Below are 19,414 nucleotides of genomic sequence, written 5' to 3' on the forward strand. Positions count from 1 at the left end.
AAGAAGAAAAGCGGGGATTAGGGCCAAAGAGGGAGGTGGCTTCAGAAGAAGACTTTGAGCCCAAGATCCTTGGGTGGTGCTACCTCAATCATTAAACTCTGGGAGGCCTCAGCTTCCGGTCCTGCCCACTGAGGGGGATAGCCCCATCTACACAGTCTCCGGTCCTGTCCACCACATTCAGCCCCACCTACACAGCCTCTCCACCCCACCCACCCGGGACAGCCCCATTTACACAGTACAGGCTGCTGGTCTTCTAGTTGTTCACATTCCGCAGTGCACTCTAGAATTAACTGCTTCTTTGAGTCTGGCCTCTGCTGGCCTCATCCTTATCCTATGCCTAGGGGTGTCAGTGGAAATCTGTTTCCATCTGTGCAGATGTTGCTCTGCTGGATCGTCAGTCTTCTGCTGGCCACTGTCGGAGGTGAGGATGCTGTCACCATTGCTCTAGAGGAAAGGTGATGGCCGGAGCTTGATCACGGAGACTGCGATGGCATGTGTGGGCTAGAGTTCGTAAGCATTAAGTAGTAAGTACTTCGTGCTTAGTAAGAACTTAATGTTTAGTAGCAATTACTGCGTGCTAAGTAGTAAATACTCAATGTTAAGAGCCGTGTGACTTACGCTGAGCTGACTGGAAGCTTCCTGTGCTATTTTTATCTCAGGTGAATGTGCCTTGAGTTTGCCTATGGGCAACGGTGCTTACTAAACATGCCATTGCAGGACCAACCTAGGGCTCTCAGGTTGGTAGTGTCTGAGGAAGAAACCTAGAAGTGTGCCAGATGCATCCAGTACCCAATAGCTCTTATAGGCACAGAAATCCAGGGAACTACAAGATGGCCCATGGCCAGGGTCCACTTGGAAAATTTTCCTGTGACAGATGACATTACTTCTTCCCAGGCCCTTATGCTTGTCCTCTTTGTGGTTTGTTTTTCCCCTCTTCCAGGGAAAGAGGTTTGCTATGGACACCTTGGCTGCTTTTCCAATGACAAGCCCTGGGCAGGGATGCTTCAGCGGCCTTTGAAGATATTCCCTTGGTCCCCAGAGGACATCGATACACGCTTTCTTCTGTACACAAATGAGAATCCAAATAACTACCAAGTAAGTGTTGGCATGGAGTGTCTGCATTGGATGACAAAGTCAGTATGAACCACACATTGGGGCCACGAAGTGGCTGCCTAGGGCACAATTGACACTTTGGAACGGTCCTCCTAATGGAGGGGGTTTACTTGACTCTAAGGTCCATAAAGCCCTGAATATCTCAGAAAGTATACAAATAAAATACAGAAATGTACACGGGGACATTTATGGAGAAGTCCAGGCATAACCCAAGTAAGGCCCGGATCACCTTCTCTCAGGGCCATGGAGCAGTAGCATACGCAAAGCCTTCCTAAGATGATACAAGTCAGAAAATACAATTCAACACAAAGCATTTGAAAATATGAGGTCTCTGGGGCGATTCTCAGGACAGGCCTGCTGTTCCAGGTAGTCAGGTAACCAGCAAGGTTTTTTTTAATGACAACGTTGCTATGAGGTTAAGGAGCTCAAGCTTTGGTCCCGGTAGGTAGGTCTGTCTCTGGGTCTGAGTGCCTGGGGTTATCCACGCTGGGACTTAGTTCCTCCATCCTGGAAGCTGTGTAGACACAGTGGCCATTCCTGTCTTCCTTGTCCTATCTTTCCAGGGTTTGCTGGCAGAAGATTCCCAAGCAAACCCGTGGGCATATGGAAGTCATTCTGAAGCACCAGGCTCCCCAGAGCTGTTATGGCTTCTAACAAAGGATTTTCTACCTTCCTTATACCAGGAATCTCCTTAGCTGCCTGAGGAAGCCTAAAGGCCTTTCTCAGGAAAATATGCCCAAATAGACAAAATAAAATGCGATGGACCACAAAGAAAATCAGAGACTGAAAACACCCATCAGAATGTGGTAGCATAGTATTAAATAAGCTATTTTATTACCTCAATAGGGTCTGACCTCAAAACTCTCTCAGCAAAGCAGTGATGACATAACACTTTGAGCCACTTACAACAAGTATTCCGTGGCATCAGAATTGAGGAACTGAGTCGCAGCCATTGCTAATCCCACTCTAGTCTGCTGCCTGGACCGTGCTTAACAGAAATACTTGATTTAGGTTCAAGGTTCATGAAGACAGGTGGTCATTGAACTCGGGCTTTCCCAATTCGCAGGACTCAGCTGCAGGGTTCTAGACCTGGGATCTCATTGGTCCCATTGGTCTGGCTATTGCAGGTTTGCAGATGGGCCAGGCCAACATTTCAATTCATCTTGTCTAATTTAACCAGAAAATCTCTGCCACCGAACCAGACACCATCAAGTTTTCCAACTTCCAACTGGACCGCAAGACGCGTTTCATCGTCCATGGATTCATAGACAAGGGAGAGGATGGCTGGTTGCTGGACATGTGCAAGGTTGCTATCCGTTCTTCTCACCCAAATCCCATACCCCATGCCCGGGACACAGGAAGGGAAATGTTCCTGCAGAGAAGGATTCTTCCTAAAATCCTTCTAAGAAAGCCTGCTTCTTGGGTCTCCATTACCACATTCTCCCTACTCACCATTGCTAGCCAGTAAGCTTCAGAGGTGGGGACTCCACACTCGGACTCAGGTAACATTAAAACAAGCATATTGCCCTCTTAAGCTCCACTAGCTCATGGCCGTGTTCTGTATCTGCTCTAGGAGCCACTGTCTGCGAGTGCACCAGAAGCCACGATTGTGAGCTTTTTAGCCTAGGGATTTGTTTGGACCTAGCTTTGAGCCCTTTTGAGACTAGGAAAAGTCCCTCTCAAGCCTCAGTCTCCATATTTGTTAGTAAGACGATCATACCCCAAAGGTCAGCTGTGCCAGGAGGGAAGGAAACTGAAATGCTAGCAAGGACCAGGCACTCTGGAAGGTGAACCTGGCCTGTTTACAAAGTTTGTTCTCTCTTTCTCTGCCCTAGAAAATGTTTCAAGTGGAGAAAGTGAACTGTATTTGCGTCGATTGGAGGCGAGGATCCAGGACTGAATACACCCAAGCCTCCTACAACACTCGGGTCGTGGGCGCTGAGATTGCCTTCCTAGTGCAAGTGTTATCGGTAATGGCCAAGTCTGGGGCGGAGTCAGAGAGAGGGGTGTAGTTAGAGAGGGGTGGAGTCAGAGGGAGGAGCTAGGGAGGAGTGGAATTAGATTGAGGTAGAATCGGAGGGGTGGAGCTAGAAGTGGGCGTGGCCATGGAAGGGTGGGGTTATGGAGAGGGGTCGGGTTAGTGAGAGGGGTGAAGTTAGGGAGCCACACAGAGAAAGGCAGAGTTAAGAGGGGGGTGGTGTTAGGGGTGGAGTTAGAGAGGGGGAGGAGTTAGAGAGAGGGGCAGCATTAGAAGGGCACAGCTGTAGGGGTAGGGTGCACACATCTGGCACACAGACGTGGCTAGGGACCATAGTTCAGACAGGACTGGGGACACAAGTCAAGGAAGCCAAGTTCTCAACTCCTTCCGAGGAAAAGCAATAAACTTTCTCCTCGGTGACTGTCTACAATGCCCTAGGTGTGGGCCTGAGAGCCTCGGTTTCCCCTTCTAACATAGCACCTTTCTTGCAAGCTGTTCTGGGAACTGATAGCAGACTGCGACGCCCAGCAGTTCTCTCTGTGAAGCTTTGGGCCTCACCTTTTCCCATATGGGATAGGGATGGGGTGGGGGATTTAACTCCTGGCTGCCTTTCTTCCCTGTTTTAAGTTCTGGAGGGTTCAAAGCTTCCCTTTCACTGTAAGCCAGTCTGTGAGATCAGGGCAGAGGCCTCCACTGCAACACCAGGTGGCAGCAGCAACCAGAGAGGTGGCCTGCAGTTAGCGTGGTGGCCACTGGCCAGCACTGTTGCTGCACGTAGGAGCAGGGAATGTTCCCCCAAGGACACGCAGCCTGCATTATCTCCTGGGCTATTTATTCCCCTGGAGTCTCCAGCTCCATCCTGCTTTCTTCCCTCTGGTAAGGGCCAGGCTCTGCTTCCCAATCTTCTTGTTTCCAAGTGGTTCCAGGGGACCTAACGCTCCCTCTTTCCACAGACAGAGATGGGGTACAGCCCAGAGAATGTTCATCTCATCGGCCATAGCCTGGGCGCACACGTGGTTGGGGAGGCAGGCAGGAGGCTGGAGGGCCATGTGGGCAGGATTACAGGTAGGAGTCCTAAGAGCCAGTCTGAGGTAAGAGGGCCCCCAGGAAGTAGGGAAAATTTATCCGTTTCCTCCTCCTCCTCCTCCTCCTCCTCCTCCTCCTCCTCCTCCTCCTCCTCCTCCTCCTCCTCCTCCTCCTCCTCCTCCTCCTCCTCCTGTTATTAGGTGATATCCTGACTCAAAGAGAATTGCCCTTGTTTCTTAATGCCTGTCAGAAAATCCATTGTCACAGGTAAAGACCTGTTTGTAAAACAAGAAAAAAAAATATAAACAGGTTCAGTTTCATGAATCCTAACTTCAGAGACATTACTGCTGTAATGTAGCAAAGATCTTTGTTTGCTTGTTTTTAAATGGCACGGCTTTTTTCTTTTTAACTTTATTAGTTCCACTTCTTGAATGTTTTAGCTCAGTTGGGCACAGCCAGAAAGAGACTTATCATTTAGGAAGTGCCTGGTGAATGGAGGAAATCATTAGGAACAGTCAATGCACATATAAGCAGGCTCAAATAGCTATTCATATTGTGCAGTCAAACCAATGTGTAGCCTTGCCTCTCTCTGGGAGGTGGCTTCAGGGATGGAAATGGGACTTCTAGTCCTGTAGATGTTTTCAGTTTGCAGGGGCCTATCTGTCCCATCCGTCCAAGGGATTTTCATAAGCTTGAATGACAGATGGTCTATTCTCACCCTCTGGATGAGGGTAGACGGACAGAGCCTTCACACTCTTCTCCTCCCTGGCTCCTTTTGAAAAATGATGGGTACAGCCTCTGCTTTAGGAAATGCACATACCAGTCCAGAATGCAGATGACTAAATAGACAAGATTCAAAGCAGAATTTATGAGCACAAAACAACGCCGTGCTCAGGACAGCCTGAGAAAGGAGAAACTGAGTTGACGCAAGGAGGTGGTATTTGAGGCTGGGCTTAGTGAAGGAGGAGTTGGATAAAGGGAGAATGTGCTCAAGGGTCAGGAGGCTGAGGTACACAGTTCAGGGAAAGATGTGGAGGAGGTGTGGGTCTCGGGGACCCGGGAGCAACTGAGTGAGGCCACAGAGCTTGTGATCTCTGTGTGAGGAAAATTGGGATGGGGGAATGAGAGGTGACGCTAGGGATTTCTGAGCATTCTCTGTTTCCTGCCTCCATCTTGACATCTAGTCCAGGAACTGTGGCTTCTCAGAACAGCAACCTCTAGGGAATGCAGATCTTCACCCAGCACACCTCACCTCAGTTTGACACTTAGACCTTGTCTTTCTCAGGCTACGATTTTTCTACCTCTATTCTACCTTTCAGGGCTGGACCCTGCAGAGCCCTGTTTCCAAGGCCTGCCAGAGGAAGTTCGGTTGGACCCATCGGATGCCATGTTTGTAGACGTGATCCACACAGATAGTGCTCCCATAATTCCCTATCTAGGTGAGCTCCTCATGACCTGTGACGGATGGCATTGTGCCCAAGTGACACCCCCCAGAGACACACAGCTGCAGAGGGACTGTTAAATATGGTTAACTGCAGAGCATAGCTTCAGGAGGCTAAGGCTCCTCAAGGCCTGCGTCCCTCCCTGGGTCCACAGGAACAGATGTTTTCACTTGACCAGACTGAAAGTTTTTATACTTAATTCTCTATTTTAAAGAGTCGCCAAAGCTTTGGTGACAGTTGTCCTATAGTTGGTTCCAGTTGGAACTACACCTTTTTGCTTAATTCTCCTAAAAGAAGTCCTGTGTATTGTATAACCACGAAAGAAATGTGTACCTATAGGGTATGTTTTAATGATAAAAAGATGATGGCAAAGGATCATTTACTGGATACTTAACATGTGCTGCACTGAACATTTTGCACATAAAAGCTTATCATGGGACACCCTAAAAGGGAAACTGTCCCCCACCTCACAGCTGAGGAGACTCTAAGACCAAATAATTCAGCAAGATCATGAAGTTGGTCAGTGGAACCCAGGTTTTGATCGCAGGTCTATGCACCACAAAAATTAAGGCACCTCCCCATTTGCCTATTACTCCCCAAGTAACCTCTGTGGGTCTCACTATAGCAACACAGCCTCGAAGGTCTGAAGCGTAGCTCGGTTTTAGAGAACTTCTGTCGTACGCTCACCATATCACAAATTTTAAAATCTACAGTGCAGGGGGGCTTACTTAGTGATTGAAAGCACATAGCACACTCAAAGAGGACCCCGGTCTGGTTCCTAGCACCCATGATGGGCAGCTCACAATGCTCCACAAACTCCACCTGCGGGGAGTACATGCAGTCATACGCATGCACGCATGTACATCCTCAGCATAGGTATAATGTAAATTTATATAACGCAGAAACCAAGCACTTAAAAAAATAAATATCATGCAAATGCTACCATATACATGCCTACTGGTGCCTTATGATCTTAGATTTACCAATATCATCCAGGGCCTCTCCAAGACAGACAGATAGGCACAAATAGATATATCCACGCTCACCCAAACCTCGCCTACCTCCTTCCCCACTCACTTCCCGGGGTGGTTCTTCTCCTTTGTCCTGCCCATTGCCCATTTCAGAACTCTCTGCGGAAAGAGCTGGTGTGGCTAAGGGGGGAAGTGCCAAGGAGCCTTGTGCTGCTGCTCAAATGGACTGACATGTCACTGAGACCAGGATGTAATGTTGGGACTGCTTCAAACATTTCAGGTTTTGGAATGAGCCAAAAGGTCGGACATCTGGATTTCTTCCCCAATGGAGGGAAGGAAATGCCAGGATGTCAGAAAAACATCCTTTCCACCATTGTTGATATCAACGGGATATGGGAAGGTATGTATATGAGATAAATGATGTGGCACCTTCCCAGTTGGGATGGAGGCAGAATGTGGGAGAGTCTGGCCACTGAAATCATGGACTTGCCGCCTTCTGCTGTCTCAATCTGAGCCAGGCTTTTCACAATGCTCTAAGATACTTTCTATGTTTCATACAAGCAGGCACTGGGTACCTGGAGGGATACATACTTGTCCAAGGCTACCCTATATATAAGCCTAGCTTCTTACTGAAGGGCTCTCAGTTGTCAGGATGCCAGGACAGGGGCTGGATGGGGGGAGGAGCAAACACCCAGCTCTGGTTTTGCCTTCAACATGATCTCAGCATCTGCTCCTTGAAGAACTGCAGAACTCCACAGGATGTGGGGGCTCTACCTTTCTTGCTATTGACTATGCCAGGCTGGCTGGAAGAAGATGCACTCTGAGGTTTTCCAGGAAGCCTTGGAAGGCCGGCGACTGTGTGACTTCCTGGAGTCTGTGTGTGACTTTGTTCATCCATAGAGCAAGACTTCCACTTGAGTGACATCCCGGAGACATTGATATGCCTGCCCCTTGTTCTCCAGCTTGCAGTTACTCTTTGTCCCTCTCCTGAGACCAGGCTTCGAATTCTTTCTGAGAGAGGGGGCTTTGGGTCAGTAAACCATTTGTCAACATTTTTCTTAAATTGGAAACTCCATGTGGCTGGGGACTTAATGAACACCCCATTACCCCAGGGCCTGGCCCTGTCCTGAAGAAAGCACAAGCACACGCTGTTGAGTGGTTTGTTGTGGTCTTTAACTGTCCTGTGTGCTTCATGTCTGCAAGAAGCATGGAGAAAGCAACAGCCAGCCTTAATGACAAACAGAGCTTTTGACCGCTTGGCCCCTTACCAGGTACCTCATTCGGGACTGGCTGTTCTCCCCCTAAAAAAGCCTGAGTCGTGATAACAGCCGCCCCCTCCCAGAAGTGACAAGCAAGGCACACACAATAGCAGAGAACCCGGATTAATTAAAGAGGCAATTTAGAGTGAACCGGCCCATGAGCACCGGGAGTGTGTTTCTATTGTGTGTCACACAAGTCACGCAGCCGCTGGGCACAGGGAACAATTGAACGCACTTTGTCCTTTATTATGGGATCCCTGAGCAGCAATTTTGGATCAAAGAAACAATTAAGTTTAAAGCAGGTTCTGTTGTCTACTGAGGGCACTGGGGTGAGCCCTGACCTGGAGGCTGGGCTGTGAACACAGCAGGGCAGGGCTAGGAGCCCAGGGAGCAAAGCTACCCCACCTGTAAAGGGAACAGGTCCTTTCTTGATGAGTGGCCCCCAAGAATGATCTTTGTAGATTTCTCCATGGGAAGTTTTACATCAAGTAACTAGAGAAGTGAAAAATGATTTCCACAAACAAGTCATCTTTGGGTTAAAGTAGAATCTGGTGGTACACTGGAATCCCCCAGCAGACAGGAGTTGTTACACAGCCATAACAGTGAGACCCAAGATAGTTGGTCCCCAGGAAGGGCTGTATATCCACATGGCTGCCCTGCTAAGAATACTGACAATAAGTCAGCTCACGCTCAGTACAGACTCAACCATTATAGACCTAACAGCATGCACCAGTCATGGTTGTCTGAACCCAAAGGTGCAGAAACCACAGATAATGATCACAGCCTCTCTCTCTCTCTCTCTCTCTCTCTCTCTCTCTCTCTCTCTCTCTCTCTCTCTCTCCATGTATATCTATGTGGGTATTGTTTTAAAAGCTATTGCTTTCTCTTTAAAAATTTTTTTTTCTTCAGTTCAATGGTTTGCTGCTAGCATTCACTTCTGTATTTGCCATGCTCTGACAGAGCCTCTCAGGAGACAGCTATAGCAGGCTCCTGTCAGCATGCACTTCTTGGCTTCATCAATATTATCTAGTTTTGGTGGCTGTATATAAATGGGGTGTATATCCAGGTGGAGCAGGCTCTGAATGGCTGTTCCTTCAGTCTCTGCTCCAAACCTTGTCTCTATATCCCCTCCTATGAATATTTTTGTTCCCTCTTTCAAGAAGGACTGAAGCATCTACACTTTGGTCATCTTTCTTCTTGAGGTTAATGTGGTCTGTGAGATATGTTTCTTTTTCAATGTCTAAATTATCAGTTTTTTTTTAAAATAAGTAAATTTATCATTTAAAAAAGTTTTTTTAAATTGATTGTTCTCTTCTCTCTTTCTATGTGTGTGTAAACTAGTCGGTGTCTGTTTCTCTTTCTGTGTTCTCTCTCTCTCTCTCTCTCTCTCTCTCTCTCTCTCTCTCTCTCTCCCTCCCTCCCTCCCTCCCTCCCTTGGTTCCCCCATCCTCCAGCCCTTTCATGTTTGTTATATATATGTTACATGCATTCAACAAGCATGCTTGCCAGGATTTGTGAGCCTTCAGCCGTTCCCTGGCCAGAGGCCTGAGGTGTGGAGGCTGCTCCTTACTCACTCAGAATGGTTGACCTGAAGGTGAAGGCCCTTCTCTCACTCCTGTGGCCTTGGCTTTCTCAGGAACTCAAAACTTTGTAGCCTGCAACCACCTGCGGAGCTACAAGTACTACGCCAGCAGCATCCTCAACCCCGACGGCTTCCTGGGGTACCCTTGCTCTTCCTATGAGAAGTTCCAGCAGGTAGGTCACTGTCTCTGTGACATAGAACATAATGAAAAGGTTCATGAGACCCTTCAGGCATGAAACGGGGCTGGCAGGTCAGGGCTGTAGGGTAGGGGGATATGTAGAAGTTGCCAAAGCCACATTCCTCCAGGAGGGGAGTGGACTGGGGTGGAGACCATATTGCTGACTGACCTCCTCAGGGTCTCCAGCTTTTCATTTAGGACAATTCCCAGCCTAGGGGAAGGTTGAAATAGGTGCACAGAAGTAAGTGCCCGTTACACCTGTCACTCACGTGGACCAGTGGCTAAGGTTTCCCACACAAGCATGTCTGTGTGTTTGTGTGTGAACGTGGAACAGAGATAAGAGGCGCTGTTCTCTGTATCATCTCCAAGGACAAGAACAGCCTTCTATGAAGGGCACTTAAGAAATCCATCTCTTACACACTAGCATTTTAAATGTGTAAGCCCTGTGGACAAAACCCCATTTTTCTAAAGTTTGCTAGAACTGCACTGGCCTGCCACCGTCATTCCTTCCTAACTTCCTTCTCCTATCCCTCCCTTCTTCCTGCTTCTCCTTCCATCTTCCCTCCTCTCTTCCTTCCCTCCTTCCTCTCTTTCCTTCCCTCCCCCTCTGTCTCTCCTTCCCTCCTCCTTTCTGTCTTTCCTTTCTTCCTGTCTCTCCTTCCCTCCTCCCTCTGTCTCTCCTTCCCTCCTCCCTCTGTCTCTCCTTCCCTCCCCCTCTGTCTCTCCTTCCCTCCTTCCTCTCTTTCCTTCCCTCCCCCTGTCTCTCCTTCCCTCCCCCTCTGTCTCTCCTTCCCTCCTTCCTCTCTTTCCTTCCCTCCCCCTCTGTCTCTCCTTCCCTCCTTCCTCTCTTTCCTTTCCTCCCCCTCTGTCTCTCCTTCCCTCCCCCTCTGTCTCTCCTTCCCTCCTTCCTCTCTTTCCTTCCCTCCCCCTCTGTCTCTCCTTCCCTCCTTCCTCTCTTTCCTTCCCTCCCCCTCTGTCTCTCCTTCCCTCCCCCTCTGTCTCTCCTTCCCTCCTTCCTCTCTTTCCTTCCCTCCCCCTCTGTCTCTCCTTCCCTCCCCCTCTGTCTCTCCTTCCCTCCCCCTCTGTCTCTCCTTCCCTCCCCCTCTGTCTCTCCTTCCCTCCTTCCTCTCTTTCCTTCCCTCCCCCTCTGTCTCTCCTTCCCTCCTCCTTTCTGTCTTTCCTTTCCTCCTGTCTCTCCTCCCCCTCCCCCCCACCCCTGCTTCTGCATTGCATTTATTGCCTCTTTCTTCTATAACACAGAGCAGTTCAGCATTTTTCCTTAGTCTTCCAGGACACAGATAGTTCTGAGGTTTCTAGGACGTTTGATAGACTGCCCCACGGACTGAAGCTGTTGGTTTCTTTCCGATTTGGTGGCTGACATAGGGCCCTTCTCAGCAGGTCACAACCTGGGACATCCATTCACCAACACCTTCTTGGTATTTGATGACTGATGTTGGATTATTCAGTTGAGGTTATGTCTGACAGATCTCTCTGTTTTAAAAGCACTAACTCATTCTAAATAACCTTTTAGGGGACTGACTCTGTTTTCAGTAGTAAACTCAGCAAAAAAAAATTGAGTTTTTGATGATGCTCTTCACCGAAATCACTTACTACATCAAGAATAGCAAAAACTCTCGATTTTAAAATATCTTTGTCAAGGAAAAACTACATTTAAATTTACTTTTTTTCAAAACTAATTTTGCCCTTAACATCATGAGATGTATCTGGGTTGAAAGAACCTCCTCCTCTCTGATCATCACAGTCTGGGGTCACACAGTAAGTAGCCTTGCCTGCCCTGGTTGGGAGACTGGGCAGTCCCTTGGCTCCCAACATCTGACTCTTTGCAAGTCTCACACCATGTATTTGTGGTGAGGTGTAGGGTCAGAGAACAGAGGACCATGATATCCTGCTACAGAGTGCTCACCTGATTAAAAGGACCAGTGAGTGAACGGCCATCTAAGGAGGGCTGGGTGGGATCAACCAGGGTGGTAAAATCATTCATAGTAAAAGCAAATGGTTAAGGATCCTTGTCTCTTCCCTCCCTCCTCCTTCTCTCCTCCTTCCTTCCTCTCTCCCTCTCTCCCTCCCTCCTCCCTCCTTCCCTCCCTTCCTGTCTATCTGTCTGTCATTGATCCACTGATCTATTGATTTAGCTTTTATCTATTATCTATTTATATTTCTATTTCTCTCCATCCTTCTACTTACCCTTCTCTCGTTTCATTCTCCTGGTGGCTCACTTATTTTACTAGCTCAAACATGCATGCATACACGCACACACACATCTCCCTGGGCCCATGACTATGCATTCATTCTCAGAATTATACAAAGGATCATTCCTAAACATGCAGAACACCCAACAATGTACCTTGAAAACTTATAGTTGGGAAACAAATCATATAGGAAAGGGGATTGTAAAATGATGTCTCTAGGGAGAAGACAGTTGGAAAGACAAGTTATTTCAAAAAGAGAGGAAAGTGAGGATCTGGGCCAGGTGTGGTGGTGCATTTTAATCCCTGTACTGAGGCAGAGGCAGAGGCAGAGGCAGAGGCAGAGGCAGAGGCAGAGGCAGAGGCAGAGGCAGAGGCAGAGAGGCAGAGAGGCAGAGAGGCAGAGAGGCAGAGAGGCAGAGAGGCAGAGAGGCAGAGAGGCAGAGAGGCAGAGAGGCAGAGAGGCAGAGAGGCAGAGAGGCAGAGAGGCAGAGAGGCAGAGAGGCAGAGAGGCAGAGGCAGAGGCAGAGGCAGGGGCAGGCTGATCTCTGAGTCTCAGGAGAGCCTGGTCTACACAATGAGTTCCAGGACAGTCAGGGCAAATAAAGAGACCCTGTCTCAAACAAAGAAAGAAAAAGAATTAAAGGAAGGAAAGAAGGAGGGAGGGAGGAAGAGAGGGAGGGAGAGGGGGTAGAGAGGGAAGGAGGGAGGAAAGGAGGGAGGGAGAGAGGGAGGGAGGGAGAGGGGGTAGGAAGAGAGGGACCTGGGGCAAGGTCTCCAACTAAGAAATGATTTCTTTGCACTAGAATGACTGCTTCCCTTGTCCAGAAGAAGGGTGTCCCAAAATGGGGCACTATGCTGATCAATTTGAGGGGAAAACCGCTACTGTGGAACAAACCGTTTATCTGAATACAGGAGATAGTGGTAACTTTACTCGTAAGTTTCCATTTTACTTACAATTTTCTTAAAATAATTTTAAAAGGCACATGAGCTCCGCTGGTTAGTCCCCTTGGAGTTAACTGACAAAAACTCAACCGGCAGTGCCACAAGCTGTAGTGTAAGGGTGGCAGAACAGCACGCCCTTTGGGGTGTAATGCCTGTGAAACCTGAGGAAAAGAGAGTCGGTGAATTACACGTTCACCTCATGACAGGGAGGATATGCATGTTATTTCCAGAAGAAAGCAACAGAAGAAATGGGACTGTAAATCAGAATATTATCACAGATGACTGCCTGACATCTAACTCACATGCATACACAAAGACACACACAAGCACACAGGCACTCACAAACACAGACACACACATACATATGGGTACACACACAGAGATACACACACATGCACGTAGACACACACAGACACACATACTCACACATGAACACACACACACAGACATACACAAAGACACACACAAGCACACAGGCATATACACAAACACACATGCACACACAAACACAGACACACACGTACATATGGGTACACACACAGATACATATGCACACACGCAGACATACACAGAGACATGTGAGCATACAGGTATACACACATGTACACACAAACACAGACACACACATACATATAGGTACACACACAGAGAGATACACACACATGCACGCAGACACACACAGACACACATACTCACACATGCACACACAGATATACACAGACAGGCAAGCACACAGGCACACACACACACACACACACACACACAAACACAGATACACACAGAGACATACACACAGATATGCCCAAACACATGTATGTACATGTGTGCGCACACATACAAGCAAACATGTATGTGTGCACGCACACACACACACACACACGCACACAGATCACTATTAAGCTACAACCTGTTCTTTCTTGTTCTTTGCCAAGAACACATTAATATCAACGTTATAAGATAAACATTCCAATTTTCAGAAGTCCCAAAATCTTTAAAAAGTAAAACACTTACAAATTCAGTCTCTTTAAAATAGCTGGTCTCTTTTTAAAATTGAAAGTCCTTTGAAATTAAGTCTCTCAACTGTGGGTCCCTGTAAAATAAAAAATAAACACTTCCTTATTTCAAGAGGGAAGAACCAGGGCACAGTCACAATCTGACAAACAAAACCAAACTCTGATAGAATAAGAACTCAGTGTCCAATTATCTGGGATTTATTCACAATTTTTATACTCCTCCAAGGGGCTTGGGTCAATTCTCAGCCTCCCTCCTCTGCAACATGCAGTTTGTCTTCTAGACTCTGACTGGTACCGCTCCATGGCCGCTGCTGTTCTTGGCAGTCCTCCCATGGTACTGGAATCTCCAAAATTCTGGGATCTTCTACAGCAAGTAGGCTACACTTTCACTCACAGCTTCTCACACACAGGCTCTCTTCCTGCTGCAGAGCCTCAGCTTCCTCCATGGCCCCTTCAGATCTGGGGCTTCCCCTGCTACTCTGGCTATGCCTTCCCGAATGGCTTCTCCCAGTAACAAGCCTTAGCTGCTCTCCATGACTCCTTCATGCCTTCAAAACCAGTACCACCTGGGAGACTGTTACACTACCAGTTCTTCTGCCTGCATGAGGTAGAGCCTTGGCTGCCTCTGGAACACAGCTTGTGTTCAGACTGACTTAGGAGAAATACTTCCGACAAGATTTCACCTCAGTGATGCTGGTCTCTTAGGCATTACTGATTTCTCAGCACCAGCTGACCAGCATCAACACCCCAGTAAATCAAAGGTGTGACTTCAGTGATTCTGGACCCTTGTTAATCAGAGCTGATTCTCCAGCCCCAGCTAACCAGAACCACAGTGAATGGTCACAAGGGGGTCATTACAAGCTCTCAAATTCCCCTCTGAAGCTTCCTGAGCCTGGCCCCATTATCTGGCTGTTCTTGTCTTCAAAGCTCCTACAGAACATCTCCTAGAGCTCTCAACACTCAACAGCTCTTCTAGCCCAAAGTTTCAAATTCCTCCCCAACACAATCCCCCCCACATGGTCAACAGCCAATACCCCCACTATCCTGGTACCAATTTCTGTCCTAGTTAGGAGTTTCTATTGCTGTGATGTAACACTATGACCAAAAGCAAGTTGGGGAGGAAAGGATTTATTTGGCTCACACTTCTGTATCACTGTATATCATTGAAGGAAGTCAGGGCACAAACTCGAGCAGGGCAGGAACCTGGAGGCAAGAGCTGATGCAGAGGCCATGGAGGGTGCTGCTTGCTGGCTTACTCCTCATGGCTTGCTCAGCCTGCTCTTTTATAGAACCAAGTACCTCCAGTCCAGGGATGGCGCCACCCATAATGCACTTAGCCTTCTCCCATCAATCTCTAATTAAGAAACTGTTCTATACACTTGCTGACAGCCCAATCTTATGGCGGCACTTCTTCAATTGAGGTTCATTCCTCTCGGATAACTCTAACTTGTGTCATGTTGACAAAAAACTAGCCATCACAAACAGTTAGGACCTCAACATACGAATTGGGACGGAGGAGGGGAAACCCTCCCGTGTCTGTCAGATACAACTTTCATCCATCATGACAGACACTGCGCTGTGCTCAGCTGTCACATTTTCTGTCCCCTCAGTCTCCTCACCTTCCCAGAATCTGAATCATGGGTCAACTCCGTGGAAGAACATAACTCCGTCCCTGTCAACTCTTACCCTAGGGGAAGTCAATCTTAGAAAAGTAGCACTTCCAGTTGAGTCTTTTCCTTTTCAACAGTATGAGTCTTTTGAAACAATATTACTTCTTGGCACAGGTTGGAGATACAAAGTATCAGTCACACTGTCAGGAGCAAAGAAACTGAGTGGGTACATTTTGGTTGCTCTGTACGGAAATAATGGAAACTCAAAGCAGTATGAAATTTTCAAGTAAGTTTTGTAGTAAATGCAATGGCTAAACTTCCCATAAGAGGTGACTCCTGGGGTTGGGGATTTAGCTCAGCGGTAGAGCACTTGCCTAGCAAGCGCAAGGCCCTGGGTTTGGTCCCCAGCTCCGAAAAAAAAAAGAAAAAAAAAAGAGGTGACTCCTAACAACTTGGTTATCCACCACTTTACAAATTTACTCAATAGAACATAGTCCCAAACTGTCTGAGCTGGAAGGAAATTGCCATGTCTAATCCAATCACACCATTTTATATATGAGAACAATGAGGCTCTGTGAGAGATATCATGGTTTACAATGTATCACATGGTGGTTGCTTTTGTCAGCCACAAGACACAGGCGTGTGTGTGTGTGTGTGTGTGTGTGTGTGTGTGTGTGTGTGTGTGTGTGTATTGTGTGTGTGTGTGTATTGTATTGTGTGTGTGTGTGTGTGTGTGTGTATCTATGTCTATGTGTGACATGATACTTGGAGCTGGACCCATGGGCCTTTGGCAAGCTGGGCAAATACTTCACAACTGAGCCTTAGCTCCAACCCTCCTCTTAGGGTTTCTGTTTAGTTTGTGTGTTTGTTTTGAGATAAGATCTCACTAAGTTGCCCAGGCTGGCCTTGAACTGGCAATACTTCTGCCTCAGCCTTGTAAACAGCTGGAATCTAAACTTGGTCTAGCTTGGTTTTCATTTCCCCCCTGAGCAAGGCTCATCCACAGGACAACCCACTTTGCCTCACTCTTCCCAGTAGATAGAGAGGTGGACGTGAAGCCTGGGGCCCAGAGGTCATTACAGTCATAGTATCAGGCTCTAGCTTATGCTAGATAAATGAAAAGCTTGGTAGGTGTGTGTTGAGTGAATATATAGCTTAGATGGTAAAAATTACATTCTTCTTTTCCACTAACTTTTGTGGTTCCACACATGCTTAATTTATTTGTCAACTTCTGGAGTTACTTGTGTGATGTTATCTGTGTTTGCCAAGTTCCATGCCTCTTTCAACCAAAGACACTGCTTCAATTCGTCCTGTAGCAAACTTAGAGTTCCCAACCACTCCAAATGTTCTCCAGAAATGTGTTTGCTTGTGAAGTCCCTGGATATGTTTGGAGACCCTCCAGGTGTTACAGAAACCAGTACCCGCTTCATTTGGAGAAACGATAGGTGAATGCCATCCTATGCACGCACCCAGCTGACATGATACTCCTATGTAATCAGAGGATCCCTCAAACCGGAAGCAAGGCATGTTCGTGACATTGATGTGGACATCAATGTTGGAGAAATCCAGAAGGTTAAGTTCCTCTGGAACAACAAGGTGATAAATCTCTTCCGGCCCACTCTGGGAGCTTCGCAGATCACAGTGCAAAGTGGTGTAGACGGGAAAGAGTACGTATCTGACATTCCAAGTCTGGTTTCATTTATGCTCCTCCCAGCCTATGCATCCTCCCATCCTTCCAATCCCTCGCCCGCCCATCCGAACATTCTCTGTCACTTACCACGCATGGGTCTTTGCTGCTTTGTGAGTTCTTCTTTTTTCCACCCTTTCCCATCCTTTTTCTACCCTTTCAGCCCCTTTACTCTAGATCAGAGAGGAAAAAAGGCTAGAAAGGAAAGGGGGTGATATCATCTTTAGACTACTTCCTGCTGATTAGGGACATTGAGTTCCTTAGGGCAAGTTTGATCTTTGCCATCAGAATATCTAATTTCTTCTTTCTTCTTTGTGTATGACGACGTAACAAACAGCAACCAACAACCCACCCTATCTGGGACTCTAGCATGCATGCATGTATGTATGTATGTGTATATACATATATATATGTACATATATATGTGTATACTACACACATATATATATATATATATATGTACACTCTGAAAAGTCCCCACAATAACAGAAACTATCTTCCCCCAGCAAAATCACGTACTTGCTAGAGCACAAGGCCAATCACAGTCAGCTGTGGTCAGTCTGAAGCAGCCCGTTATTGCACATTTGGGATTAAAACAAAACCATATTCCTATGTCTGTATTTTTTTTTAAAGAAGCCAAAATTCTCACGACAGCTTCCTCTTCCATCCGCCAAGTCATCTGTCTCCCCATCCTTCATGTCATGGAGATATTAGTTCATCTTCCCTTTTGCTCATTAAATACCCAGCTTCCCTCTTGCCTCTCCGCTGAGCCATCTGACTTACTGAGAAGACTGAGTATCCTTTCCCTTAGACAATATTCAGCAAGGCAAGGGCAAAGACAAGAGACCAGAAAATCTAGGAAAACTGTGATGGAATTAGTTTCGGTGTGCAGTTTTTAGTATAAATTTTTTTTCTTTCCAGACCTTTGCCAGGGGAGGGACAGAGACATGAGCTCACCCTCAGGAAAAGGAATCTTCCTTAGGGTTGTGATAGAACCTGGTGTTCTAGTTTCTGTTCTGTTGCTGAGCTAAAACACTCTAACCAAAAGCATCAAGGTCATGGCGGGAGGGGAGTATTTTTGCTCTGGACTCCAAGTCACAGTCCATCAATGAAGGGAGTCCAGGCTGGAACGTGAAGGAACATCCTCTTGCTGATCCAAACAGCATTCTCTGACCAAGGAACTCTCTCACTTCCTAGCCAAATGGAGTATGTTGTGCTAGGTGGCTCATAGCCAGCTTTCTCACACAGTTCAGGACCATCTGTCTAGGGAATGGTGCTGCCCACAGTGGGCTGGGCCCTCCTGTATCAATTAGCAATCAAGACAATGTCCCATACTTGCCCACAAACCAATCTTATCTGAGTAATTCCTCCATTGAGGCAGTCCTCTAAGATGACTCGAGGGTGTATCGAATTGGCGGTTAAAGATAACCAGGAAACCTACTTATTTCAAAATATAGAAAGAAAAAAAGAACTCCTCAAAAGATAATAATCAGAAAGACAATGAGGCATTGTAGCCTGAAGAAAATATAGACCTCAAAGGGAACACCCTTTCTGTGTCAGTAGCAGGGCTGCTGGAGGCTTCTGTGAGACCAAAGGAATAGGAAACCTTGAGTTACAAACACTGGTTTGAAGTGTTTGGTCCACTTTCAACATTTGAACAGCCCTCAAGAAGAATGGATTTGGGTTAGTTTTTAGTGGGAATCAGTTGTGTTCCTGACTGGGGTCCCAGAGTGTTTCAGGCTGAAGCAAACCTTGGAGCTGACTGCTGTCTTACAGTCTCATCGAAGAGGTGAACCCTCTGACGAACCCGCCTGCTGCTTTTTCCACAGGTACAACTTCTGTAGCAGCGACACTGTGCGTGAAGACGTCTTACAGTCGCTTTATCCTTGTTAAAGATGTGCCCGTGACTCTCCCCATAATAAACATTCCTGATGCACTTGGTCTGAGGTTGGGGTGTAGTGTGCCGTTCTCCATGTAGTGGGGTCACGTTTCGAAAGATGCCTGGTTCAAAGAGCAAGGTAACAAAGATAATAATACCTGAGACTTCCCACACACGCCCCTGTCATATCTCTGCACTTCAGGGCATGCTGTGCATCTTGTGCTCATATAATTGTGAGGTGTTTTGGGGTTAAAATAGCTCATGATGTGAAAGAAGAGAAAGGGTCTTTAAAAGCAAGTTAACAAAGGTGAAAAACACTGAGTACAGTTCCTTCTGGGTTTGTGGCAAATTCTCCCCCTCCTTAACTACAAATTCCTAGGTTATCTCTCTCTCTCTCTCTCTCTCTCTCTCTCTCTCTCTCTCTCTCTCTTTCTCTCTGTGTGTGTGTGCGCGCTGTGCAGGTATGCATGCACATTCTAGAGTTACAAATGGCTAGGAGCTGTCCAGTATGGGTACTAGGAACC

At 47.1% G+C, this 19,414-nt stretch overlaps 1 protein-coding gene across 1 annotated transcript; it reads left to right on the plus strand.

Moving 5' to 3' along the window:
• Positions 1-255: 255 nt before the first annotated feature.
• Positions 256-18,922, plus strand: Pnliprp2 (pancreatic lipase related protein 2). Its single transcript, NM_057206.1, is given in 12 exon segments — positions 256-421; positions 941-1,095; positions 2,294-2,419; positions 2,949-3,083; positions 4,045-4,156; positions 5,437-5,556; positions 6,811-6,930; positions 9,426-9,544; positions 12,563-12,692; positions 15,499-15,610; positions 16,824-16,991; positions 18,841-18,922. Coding segments are annotated over 12 exon segments (1,449 nt in total). The 5' UTR covers positions 256-333; the 3' UTR covers positions 18,905-18,922.
• Positions 18,923-19,414: the final 492 nt, after the last annotated feature.

The sequence above is a fragment of the Rattus norvegicus genome, chromosome 1, assembly GCF_036323735.1.
Source record: "Rattus norvegicus strain BN/NHsdMcwi chromosome 1, GRCr8, whole genome shotgun sequence".
Taxonomy (NCBI): domain Eukaryota; kingdom Metazoa; phylum Chordata; class Mammalia; order Rodentia; family Muridae; genus Rattus; species Rattus norvegicus.